The sequence below is a fragment of the Dermacentor andersoni genome, chromosome 8 (genome assembly GCF_023375885.2).
Source record: "Dermacentor andersoni chromosome 8, qqDerAnde1_hic_scaffold, whole genome shotgun sequence".
Taxonomy (NCBI): domain Eukaryota; kingdom Metazoa; phylum Arthropoda; class Arachnida; order Ixodida; family Ixodidae; genus Dermacentor; species Dermacentor andersoni.
In genome coordinates, this window is record NC_092821.1 from 96871126 (window position 1) to 96884058 (window position 12933).

Consider the following 12933-nt stretch of genomic DNA (forward strand, 5'->3'; position numbering starts at 1 on the left):
CTGCACCGGTGCTCTGGTCAGTGGCCTTGGAGTATAAATCTGGCTGTGTCATGCACATCTTCGAGGACTGGCGACGTGATTCCGACGTTTCCTCGCGTTTAAGGTTTTGTGCATGTGCTTTGCTTGTCAGTAATTTGTTACACCAGCTGCGCTGGCGTGTCATTTCTTGGAACTTCCGACAAATACGAGTAGCGTGGCCCTCACCCCTTTGTTGTTGTATACGGTGTATTTTGAGTGAGGATTCTATGCTCTGAACTGTACTAAAGAAGTGTTCTGAGATGGTTGGCTGTTTGACTGTCCAATCACGCATGGAAGTTCTGACAAACACAAGGATTGCTGGATAGGATTGGTGGATACATGTATATGGTCCAAACCAGTGTAACTCTCTGTAACCAATGTACCATTGAAACCATGCAATGTTGTAAACAAGCTTTGTAAACTATTTGTAAATACAAGTTTTTTTCGACGATACATTGGTGTCTGCGTCCTTGAAACCTAAGTCACCTGTGCAGATAGTCTGTGATGGTGCGTCTCGAATGCCTAGGGTAGAGGTGAGAACAACGAATGAAATCTACTATGCCTATGTTTACAAGTTTATACGGCTGATAGAACTACAACCCTTACTTCGTTAGCTAGCTCTCCCCTAATTTGCTATTGCAGTCGATGCTTCACTTTATGGGCTAAACTGCAACTTTTTTGGTTTCATTATAGCTGGATAGCACCCACTAGAACAAAACACAGGCAAAAAAATTTTACGTTTACATACTTTGTTAAGTCCAGTAATTTCTTTTGCTCGAAAGAGTCGCCATTTATTATTGTGGTGGCTTAAAGAAAGATGACAGAAATAATGGAAGACAAAGAAAGAGGAAGGAAACAATTACCGCAACCATTCTGCCTTGTTGTGAAACGTGGGACTAAACTGAAAAAAAAAAAATGTTACAGTGAGATCACATGTGCACAGAAAAATTCAGTACGTAGTTGTATAATATGTTACCATGGTTGAACTTTTTGTGGCAACTGATCCTACTTTTCATCGCAACTTCACTGCGCGGTAATGCTGAAATATAAAGCCACGTTCAGACTACAGTCGCATCTGATATAAGTTGCGTATTTATTGCAATTTGCGCAACTGCTGGAACGACTGTTTACGCAGCTAGCAACTGCCTATGTTCACATTGAGCCTTTTGATAAGATACGTTTTTTACGACTGGCCAATCACCGTTCTGGGACAGCTGCGTTTCGCATTTTCCAACATTGCACCGATCAGCAAGTGGCTGTTAGTACAGGTCGAGGCTCTTCAAGCCCAAAGTTTTCAGGCGCTGGTCATAGAGTATCAGCCTCTGTCGCACTTCTTCAATTAGTAATTCATTCAAGAAGCTTTCGCACTTAGCATCATCACTAGGCACGGGCAGTGTACACAACACAATGAGACCGGAAAACCGCACTGCACTCAGGGACAACGCGCGTTCGGCGCGAACACGGGAAAATGCGGATGGCGTCGGCAGCAGCAGCAAGGAACAGCGTTGCAACGCCGGATGGCTGGGATGGCGGTCACACAGAGGCTTCCGCAGCTAGTATCATCACCAGCCACGAGCACACACAGCACAATAAGAGCGTCAAATCGCATAGACACTCAAAGAACAACGGTGCTACGTCGGATTGCTGGGATGGTGACCAGATAAAAACGCGGAATCTGGGGAGGCCGGAAGCTCTGTGGCCGGAAGATGCAAACCGAAACTACTTCGTGCACTGGCGGCATCGTAACAGTCGTATCTGTGCCTGTCGTAAGAGTAGCGGGTACTCCAACATTTATGCTCAGGCTGGTTGCGATTGTTGCGTACTTTCCGCTCAATGCAACAGTAGTGTGAACAAACTAGTTGCGCTTTTTGCGTTTACGCTTACGATCTGTGCGAACGATCCGTACATAGCGCACATAGTCTGAACGCGGCATAACTTAAAATTTACCGTTACCATGCGATGAAGTTGCCGTGAAAAGTGGGACCTATATGTTGCATTGTCCATCATAGGAAGAATGTGGTTGCTTTCAAGAGAATCTGCAGAGAGAAAGCTGTTTGTCGCTTGTCAACTGTCGCATGAAATTTAAGGACATTGGATTTCAAGCTGATGCTTGTCACAGGCAGGCCTGCAAGCTGTTGCAGGCCACAATATCTAGAGGAAGCAGCAGTCTGCAAACAGAGCGGAGGAGCTTAGAAAGATAGGGCCAGGCAAGTCAGCTGTAGAGAGGAGAAATGGCATGTTTCCTTTAAAGAAACTTGTAACGTTGACTCATTACAGTGGATCAGTAGCCATGGCATAGTGCAGCCAAGCACGAGTTTATGTGTTTGATCGCAGGTAACCGCAGTCGCTTTTCAATGGGAGCAGAATGCAAGAATGCCTGTGTGTTTAGATTTGAGTTCGCGTTAGAAGACCATCAGTGGCCAAAGGCACCTGGAGAGCTTCAGTGCAGTGTATTTGAAAGGCCACAGGCCTTATTTTGCAAGGATACATTTCAGCATCCAGTTCTTTTGTTTGTACTCACTGGGAAAGTTCAGTGGCTATTGGGAACGGTAAAGCAGCGTGAAGGACACAGACGAAGGAAAGATGCAAGACATTTACAGGGACTTGTGTTCTGTTTGCTGAGTGTGAAGTCATGATTGTGATTTCCAGTGATGGCCAACACATTCCACTAAGAGGTGGAATGCAGCAACAGTCTCGTATTGTGCTTTGGGTGCATGCTAAAGAACTCCATGTGCTCAAAACTAATCCTGAACTGTCCACTACAGCACCTCATAACTTGCTATTAAGCTGCTGGATGTCCCCACAGTTTCTTCTTTTCTTTTAATCACCTGTTGCAGATAGTAGTGGTTGACCCTCACAATAGTGGTGTAGCAGCATCTAAGTCAGTGATGCTAAGTGAAAAGAATGGAAAATTGAACGGATTGTGGAAAAAGACAAGCCCAGGTGTTGCTCTGGGATAAAGCCCCATCATTCAACCCAATTTGTGGCATGGATGCAAAAAAAAAAAAAGAAAATAGAAAGGCAATGCAGCATAGATGCCACTGGGTCTTCCATGAGTCTGTTGCATCATCTCCATTTGTCCCCTGCACCTATTGGGATGCTCAGCTCTTTCGTGTACACTGATATTGCTTTCCCAACATGGGCTCTTGCATATCCTGGAATCCGGCTTTCCCTCATCGAACATGTGTGGTGCCTGTAGTCGGTAGTTGCGCAGTAGTGCAAGAGATGGCATGAAGTGTTCCATCGCTAACTCTACCTGATGGCTGGGATGCTTGGCTGCAAGAGAAACTGCCCTCCTCCTCTTGGGCGGTGGGAACATAGCGTGAGGATGGACTGCACGCGTGCTCGACGGGCTGCCTTGCAGGACTGCTTCGCAGGCCCTTTTGCGTTCACTCGTACGTGCTAGCTAGCTTGCCTATTTTATATAAGGTTCAATGAATGTCCTTTGGTTTGTTTCCACCACTGTATACTGTGCCCTTCATCCAAAGGGCAATCTTGAGACCCCACAACTTGCGCTTTTTTGTGTAAGCTACCAGCTGTCCTGGGAGCCGGTCCAGCTTTAGTCAGCCGAATGGTGTGGAGCCTGAAAGTAAATAACACAATCGTTGCAACTAAGTTGACATTTGGGCAAGTTTGCGTAGCTCTGTTATAAATTGCGAGTAGTGTAGCAGACGAAGAAAGAAGACCCCACAGATGCTTACTCGCAGTGGAAATTTTATTCGAAAGAACACCTAGCTGTCATAAATGCTGGCAGTACCTACTACTTACACACGCAGATGTGTCAGCTGGGAGAAACAACTTTTGTGAGATGGTCTGTGTCAGTTTGGTGGGGGATAACACCTCCCCCCTCCGCATCGTTGCACCACTCTCTACCACGCATGTTTTTTGATGACAGGGGTGGTGCTCTGGTATGCACATGACCATGGAAGCGGTGGACAGCTAGGTGGCAGTACCTTGCAGTCTGTCTCGGACTTTCATGTGGTGCCGGACTGCAATGACGATGGCCTCCCAGACCTCGTTATTTCTACACAAGTGAGTCTGCCACACAGCTACCTACATGGCTATTCTTTTGTTTGCTTGCAGCAGCTACTTCCTGTTCAACTCTTCTAACGCTAGTGGTGGCTGTGTAATTCGATTCAGGTGTTGAGCAGAGAAACATGCACCAGATTTTACTTTCAGAATACAGTTGAAAACAAACTAAAATTTTTTTGTATTTATTGTCAAATGTATATCTTTGAATATTCGAATGAATATTGACATAATAGTTCTGCAGAAACCCGCAAGGTGGAGAGAAGTAATTAATAAAGCAAAAATTAGACATCCACCCATTCATAGCAATTGCTACAAAGGAAACCCATACGGGTTCCTCGAAGGAAAAGCCTCACAGTTGAAGAAAAATTCGCCCTGATCCGCGACTCGAACCCGGGACCACTGCCTTTCCGGGGCAGCCGCTCTACCATCTGAGCTAACCAGGCAGCTAGCAGATGGTAGGGCGAAGTCGAATTTGTCGACAACATGACGCAAAGGCAAGAGTTTGACGTAATAGTTCTGCGGAAACCGGCAAGGTGGAGAGAAGTAATTAATAAAGGGAAAATCAGACATCCACCCGTTCGTAGCAATTGCTACAAAGGAAACCCATGCGGCTTCCTCGAAAGAAAAGCCTCACAGTTGAAGAAAAATTCGCCCTGGTCCGGGACTCGAACCTGGGACTACCGCCTTTCCGGTGATTTTCCCTTTATTAATTCAATTGAATATCATGCTATTCAATATTTGCTTCGACTCGAATTTCAGTATTTGAAGTTTTCGAAGTGTTCGAAACAAATTAATGCAGTCGACTTCCATTATCAACTACCTCCAGGGCTAGTTCACCGTACGGCTAATTACGTGCTCCATGCAAAGACGCCAAGTACAGCTGCACGTAATCGCGGACTTCCATTACTTCCATCCTGATGTGGCTGGCAAAATTGAATTATCTGGTGGATCAAACTAACAAGGTGCATAAAAAATTCTAGAACACACCACTGATTCATTTGGAAATATTTGCCTGATGCTATCACACCCCTGAATTAAATGTGCAACTACTTCCTATGGGTCCAAAGTAGAAAACTAACATAGAAATTACTCAAAGCTTCTAACCGTAGCAGAAACCTAACGTGCACCCAATTTTTTTAAATGGCAACTGGTTTTCTGAAGTCATCTTCGCCGCAATGCAGCCATGAAATGTAAGGCATGCGAATGCCGCAAAATTGGTTTGGTTTCTTGTGCGGGCAATTTTTGGCTCAATTTTCCTGAAAGATAAGTAAGGCACGCGTTAGAATCAGGTAAATACTGTAATCCGACATTGTAAGCTGCAGTTATTGCTTGAAAATATTTGTAGGGCAGGCCGAAAATAGGCGCTTTCGACGGGAGATGACGTGTTCAACCATTCACTATCCCCCAAGCTCCAGCAAGACAACATCGCCACTAAAGGGATTGCTGTGGGAATCACTATAGGGGTCAGACACATGTGTGCTGACTGGTCAAGTTTGAATTATATGGCGAATACCAATTTTAGAATCGACATAATGAAAGTTTAGGCTCATACAAATACATGGGCACCAGCAGTGCCTTCGGTTGGGATCAAATTACCTCAAAAATAAAACTAACCGGGATCAAATTAACGGAAGCTTACTGTAGGTCTGTTTTATCTACGTAGAAGCCGCACCCCCAATAACATCTTGGAAAGAAAAAGAATGTGCGCGTAATTGCACGCAATGCTCAAATCTTTGTAAAAGCAATTTCCATTCACAGATGCACAAATCGTCTACATCGTATCTTCGACCACTGGCTCCGTTACTCACCTCTACAGTGGTGCTGATGGCGTAGAACTTTGCCTTAAAGGTGATTTCGTGGTAGCGTGAACTGTGCTGCGAGGAACAAGAAGTACGGCATGCGACTCACTTCTTTTTAAAAGACGATCAGAGGATAAAGACTGACGTAAAGTCCCGGGCTGTAGTGGCATCACCCAGAGGAAATGCAATGTAGAAAAATTGCAGTGTACACCTCGGTTTCACATCTGATGAAAACTGTCTGCACAAGTTCCACATGAACCCACTGTTCTGCCTGGTGTTGCCCAAAAGTCAAAGAAGCTATTGCTGAAAATGTTTTTTCACTGTATATATATATATATAGCTTTTTTGATTGAATATTTCTATTGTTTGTGCATTTCACACATTTCAACGAAAAATGGACATTTCCTTCGGATGTTCTTATATCTCATCCTTAAAAGGGTTAATGGACAAAAAACACACATCAAATTGAGCTCGTAGTTGGCAGTATGGCCCAGTAGCCTTCATCAGCAAGCTGATAGGAGCTCTGCGTGTTTGCATGCAGGTGGAGAAGCCCAGTGCCGAACCGTTCTCCATATCCGCAGTGGAGAGGGCGCTGGCGCTGGTCTCGCAGGACGATGGACGCCTACTGAGGGCGCCCCTGGTGCTACCTCAGTGCCACAGCATGCCGCGCATCCTCGGCGCACTGGAGCACGGCCACAACGCCTCGCACCACGTTGACGTCTTTGTGCACTGCCTCACAGATGCCAAGAAAGGTGCGCAGTTAGCGGGCCCTGATAAATAATGAAGGCAGAAGACAAAACACTGACCACACAAGACTGAGTATAGTCAGAGAGCATTGGCTTGTCTCTACGCTATTCCCATGTACGGAATACCGGAACACTGGGTGGCAGTAACGGTTCGTAGCGCCACCTCGTGACGGTTTGTTCAACTGCAACATCTTGGGAATGTTTTTGTGTTGCATGGGGTTTCCTCACTAGACGGGAGACAAAAATAGATATGTAAGTGATTGCTGGTTAAGACACCTTTTCACCAGCAGCTAAGTGTGTTAGAACCCCGTCATATTTAAATGACGTTCAACATTTATTCCAAATTTTGTTTATGTGATGAAAATACTTTATTACAAGCTCTTCAGCAAGTTTTCACCTGTGTTTCGATATTATTTCGTGTGCTTCCAACAACTCGTGCATGACGAGCAAGATGGCGTGGAGACGGCATGGTCATTGTGCTTTGGCTTTGCTACGGCTCGTTAGCCAACACATTGAGGAGTCCATTGTAGCTGGATTGAGAAAAATTAAGAGGAAGCTTTAGCTCAGAGGCTCCCATCTAAATACACGGGAAAGGAGAAATCATATTTTTCTCGACAACCACTGCACCAAATTTGATTAGGTTCGTAGCACTAAAAAAAAAAAGTTAAAATTTAGTGGATGTTAGTAGCAAATTTTTAATTTTTTATTTAGGCTGTCAGTTTTTAATTAAAAACTGCGTAAGATCATAAGTTTTCAGAAAAAGAAACTATGAAGTTCACAGCTCTATAACTAAGCAATGACTAGCGATATCGCAATTCTGTAAATTGCATATGGTAGTACATCTAATGCAGACAAATTTGATGTATTATACATGGCCCTTCGAATAAACCACTAATATGCAAGTAGGGAAAGCACGGGAAGACGATGAGCAACACGAGAACAAAGTGAAAACGAAAGCCAACTTTTCAACAAGTGTACTTGCCTTCTTCAAGGCCTTGAAAAAGACAAGTCCACTTGTCGAAACATTGGCTCCCGCTTTTACCTTGTTCTCGTTTTGCTCATCATAATATGCAAGTAGAGCTTTTGCAAGAACCTTGAAAACAATGTAACAAATTTACATACCACATTTGTCCACTTTGGAGACTCTAACTGATGCAGTTTACAGAACTGCAAGAACTGTTCTTGGTGCAGAGCTACGAAATTGTAAACTTCAATTTTTTTTCTAGCCTACCAATTAAAAAAAAAAGTTCTTTTAAAGAAATCCCATGCTTTCAGTCGAAATTCTGCTTCCAACAGTTACTAAAATTTAGCTTTCTCTCTAAGATGCTACAAATTTCATTAAAATTGGTCCACTGGTTATCTCCGAAAGGCGTTTCTGAATTTTACGTGTATTTGAATAGGCAGAATCATAGCTGGGCCCGAGCTAAAGCATCCTCTCAAGAGCCGTAAGTGGTTGTGCATTCTTTGCTTCACTTATGGCAGTGTTTCGCTTTGCCACCTGCCTCTCGAGTCTTTGAAAGTAGCATCACAGGGCAGGCGTTTCTGGCCGATTCGGGGTCCAGAGAGGCCAAAGCAGAACGGAACGTCCCGCACATGATCTGTGGGACAGTAGGACCAAGGTGATAAAAGCTAAACTTGACGTGGACAAACTGTAGGTCCAAACGAGAGCTCCCTGGCTCTAATTCCTCAGGTCTAGCTGAATGTAGCCCAATTGGCATCGATAGATCTCTCCGAACCGTTGTTTCAATCAGGCCGAGCAAGCCCAGAATCGAATACATGCCCACGCTTACCACTGCACACACGGGCCTTAGACTGTCTATGTGAGCAAGGACAGTGCATGGCAAAATCACCATTGGAATCTGTCATGAAAGTCATGCTGCGACAAATTATCGACGCCTTGCTGCTGCTACCGTCTGGTTTAAGTACGCCAGTGGCGCTAACAGTGGCAAAAATTATGAACGTTATAGACAGTCACCTAGCTGCACTGCAGTAACCTTTACCTCTGCCACCAAAGATGACTGTGCTCTGCTGTGAATTGTGCAGTCCTTATCATCGTGTTCACCGTACTGCCACCTTCCTTCCTCTTCACAACCCATCTCTGTTATTTCCCCAAACCCCTTCCGCAGCGTGAAGTAGCAGGCTAGAAGCACTTCACTCAGGCCGAACTGCCTTTCTGCCATTAAAAATGATCTCTAGTGCCCCACCTAAATCGGAATGCCTGGTCACCTTATGCTAACATGCCTCTTCTCTTTGCAGGCTTGCTCTTGAACGTAGGACTGAGTCAGCTTTCTTCTGCCAACCGAACTCAAGACGGTACCATAACACAGGTCATGTGGAGGTGAGCTCGCACAGTGATGGGATGTGAGAACGGTGCATGACGTGCTTGTTGAATGTGCCATACGTAATCGCACTTCTCATGTTTGTCCATGCAGCAGGAAATTGCAACCTTTTCTGGAGTGACTAGCGTTCCCGTTACTGCAGAAATGGGCATACATGTAATTCTAAGGAAACAATACTGTGCTCTGAAATTTGTTTTTAACTTGCCGGAAAGAGCCGTTGGACCGTCCTTAGCTCGAAGATGAGCGAGCGCCTCTTTTTCTCTCATCTTTGCAGCTCTCACCTGCGGGAGCTCTTTACTCACTGCGTATCCCTCTAAGAGATGCGTAGACGTTGGCACTGAGCGTCACGTTGGCGCTCTTTCCTTGTTTGTTTGAAAGTACCATAAACTCCCACTTATCTCAGGGCTCCACACATTTCGGCTACAGGCTGTTTCCACACGCACCGTGTAAAACGCACTACACGAGGTGAAGTGAGTTGATTGTGCGCAATGGACAACTGGGGCGATAAGTAGGAACAGGTGTGCGACTGCACCTCCGTACTGCACCTGAACAGTCGCCACGTGAAGTAGTAGCCTTGCCAAATGATGCATGGTTTCTGACGTCACGTTGCCCCTCTCCTGCACCGTGTAGGCAAGCTACCACTTGCGAAGGGCGCCGTCACCCTTTTTGCAACTGCGTCGGTGGGGAAGGCATCCGGTTCTCCCCATCCTCTGCCTCCTCTCTCTACGTCCTCTCCGAACTGTTGCGCACGAGCGCAAAGGCAGGCGCTGTGATGCTTTTGCGGGTAGAGGGCATTGGGGCGACTCGGAGGGAGCTTCAGGGGCCTTTGTGGCCACACTTCCTCCCAAACGAGGCACGCTTTTTGACATTGCTTGGCTCTGCTCCCGCACTCCTACCGTGTGCTCTCAACTGCCTCCCAGCGTGGCGTGCAATACAGCAGTGGAAAAGTTTAAGAAAGAAGCAAAGAAAAATTTGCTTTAATAACGAGCAACAATGCAGCGCTCGTTCTATGCTGTGGTTGCGTGTGGCTGCCGCAGCATTTGCAGGAAGGGAACGACTCGGCATACCACGATGTCATCATGCATCCACCTCCGGTGCTTCAAAACTGAAACTGATTTGTAGAAACAAGCATACTATAGTAAATAATTAACGACCTTTTGACCTTTGCCAGTACTTATTCTGGGGTATGGGGGGCTTGCACCTGCATTTAATGCAAGAAGTGTGACTAGCCAAAAATGTCATGTCCGTACCCACCCTCAGTGTGCGCTAGTCCGTCAGACACAGCTAAAATGGAGCAAGCTTTCTCACTGTAACATCTCGTTACTTCTTTTTGTTTTTTTTTTCGCTCTAGTCATGTTTTACTCTTCAAATGTTAAGGAATTTTTTCTGTCCACTCCTTTTTCCACTCTTTTTTGACTTTGGGGTGTTATGCCAGCAGCAAGAGCAAGGCTTCCGGTGGGGACGGCCTTCAGCTTGTGGTGCTTCAGGAGGATGAAGAGCCCTCGCTGATCCTGGCCTGGGGCCAGGGCAAGTTGCTCAAACTGGCCGGCACAGACTATCACCAGCGCTGGAGCACAGACCTCAAGCTCGACTCGCCTATCAGGTACAGCCGTTAGAGCAAGAATGACCGTCCTTATAAGCCCTTCTCTTCGAAGCATTACATATAAGATATATAGGCCTGTGCTTGATTAGAAAGAAAGTCTAATAATATTTGGAAAGGTCAGCTTAGTGGCAGGTCTGGTAGGGCCGGATAAGTCATCCATTAACCCACATTGCTTGTGGGAAGCAAAGGCCCACTTTGTTTTTCAACTGCGACAGCAGCTGAAAGCATGAAACTTGGTTTGCTGCATCCATCTGTTTATTTTCCCTTTGCTGTATGCTGATGATAGCAGCTTCCGTCAGCATCATAAACTTATCGTCATTATCGCTTCGATAATCAACGTGAGACTCTCCAGTGTACCTTCAATAGACAGGATGACAGGCCATTTACGGAAGCAAAGATCTTGGGAGCCTGGCCTCACAGTTCATTAGCCCAGAAAGCAGTTCGAACGCTTTTTCACTACCTGAAGGCAACAGACTTGAGTGTCCGACTATAGACATCCTACACCTAAGTTCTCTCTCTCTTTCACTCCCCATTCCCCTCCTCACGTGTAGGGTAGCAAACTGGACTCAGTCTGGTTAACCTCCCTGCCTTTTCTTCCCTTTTCTCTCTCTCTATCGTCATTATCGTGCCGTCATTGTCAGATCACCTCCTATTCCTGGGCTTCACTCTCGCTAACAGGCAAATAAAAACACAGCTTTGCCAACCACCCTCTCATGCCCCTGCGGCAATGTTCTGTTGGGTGCTAGATGTGCTAAATACTGCACTGTCAGGTGGCTTTGGCATTTCGTGATTTGCCCCTACCTGGAATCTGAGAGTGATGGCATCTGCATGCATTTCAGTGATGACAGCAGGCAGATGCTATAGCGGCCGAGGCTGATGTCACGTGCATTGCGAATACGAAGTTGTTTTTTTTTAGATGATGGTTGGTCTCTTTATGACACTGTCGCTGTAGCAGTAAGTGAACTTTAAGCCAGGAATCGCTAAAATCTGCAGTTTTATTTTTATTTAATCTTGATGCGATTTGATGCGTAAAAATTAGCTTTTTTTTAGATTGAAATGCAAGTGCGATAAAATTCTGTGAAGATTGTTTACTGATAGCCACAACCAAAGGATGAGCAGTGAAATTGAATGTTGTTGCAGTGTGCACTGTAATTGCATTGCACCAAACTTTAGCATGTGCCTAAGGGACCCACTGAATTTAGGCTTGTCGTCTTGCAGGAGCCTAGTTGCCGGCCACTTCACAGCATTCAGCTCGTATGAGTTGTTTGTGGTCTCGGATCATGGGACTCGCGCCACGCTGGTGAGCTTCTTGACACCGCTCATGTGGTTCTGGTGGCATGTGTTTTTTTTTTTTTTTTTTTCCGAATAACCCGCCGTGGTTGCTCGGTGGCTATGGTGTTAGGCTGCTGAGCACGAGGTCGCGGGATCGAATCCCGGCCACGGCGGCCGCATTTCGATGGGGGCGAAATGCGAAAACACCCCTGTGCTTAGATTTAGGGGCACGTTAAAGAACCCCAGGTGGTCGAAATTTCCGGAGTCCTCCACTACGGCGTGCCTCATAATCAGAAAGTGGTTTTGGCACGTAAAAACCCCATAATCAATCAATGTTTTTCGAATATGAAACTAACATGAGCATTGAGCTCTGTGCAAAGAAAGAAGGAAAAAGAAAAAGAAAGCATGTCATGATTAAGTGAGGCATGAGCAGGAGGCTATCAGTATCCTTGAAAACATTTACATAAGCAGTGTATTCTGGCCATACTAACTTATGGGGTCATAATTCGTCGGACAACTCATTATTAAAAGGACGGCACAGGGAGTGATGGAATAGAAAATGGTAGGCGCAGCTTTAACCCTTTGCGGTTGTGTGTTGGGCTGCTGCTAATCATGCATCCGCGAGCTTGCAGCTTCATCTATTCCCCCTCGCTCGCTTGGGAAGATGGTGCTCATCAATCTGCCATCCTTCTTGGCTCACCTTTGCATGCTTGCACTCGCACCCAAAGCATACAGCATGTGAGGCATGATAGTATTTTATTGCACTTGGACTTTACATTCTGCTGCTCCGCTTCGGCGGTCGCTCTCGTTTGCGTAACGCACAATTTGAAAGGCGCATGCGCAAGCAGCCACATGTAATTAAGCCATTTTACCATCTGCGTCTGCAGAAGTTTCCATGTATTGTCTTGGTATTTCTTCTGGTCGACAGTGAAATTTTGTTCTATTGAAATTGTGCATAAACTCACTTTGTTATGTTGAGGTTCAATATGAGTGGTGTTTCATGGACAAGAAGTTATAAAAAGTTAAATACCTTGTTATATAGAGAATTTTGTTATATTGAAGTTCATTATATAATATATGAAGCACAGAGGTGTACAAAAAGTACGTGATTTTATCTAAACTGA

At 45.5% G+C, this 12933-nt stretch overlaps 1 protein-coding gene across 3 annotated transcripts in view; it reads left to right on the forward strand.

Moving 5' to 3' along the window:
- LOC126529311 (uncharacterized) overlaps positions 1-12933 on the forward strand; it is a 47247-nt gene that overhangs the window by 21514 nt on the left and 12800 nt on the right. For 2 of the 3 annotated variants that reach the window (XM_055069769.2, XM_050176912.3), the window contains exons 5-9: positions 3914-4050; positions 6391-6601; positions 8852-8933; positions 10370-10537; positions 11756-11837. In XM_055069769.2, the coding sequence (XP_054925744.1) occupies positions 3914-4050; positions 6391-6601; positions 8852-8933; positions 10370-10537; positions 11756-11837 (680 nt within the window). The remainder of the gene's footprint in view (positions 1-3913; positions 4051-6390; positions 6602-8851; positions 8934-10369; positions 10538-11755; positions 11838-12933) is intronic. The other variant, XM_050176915.3, reaches the window with a different exon arrangement.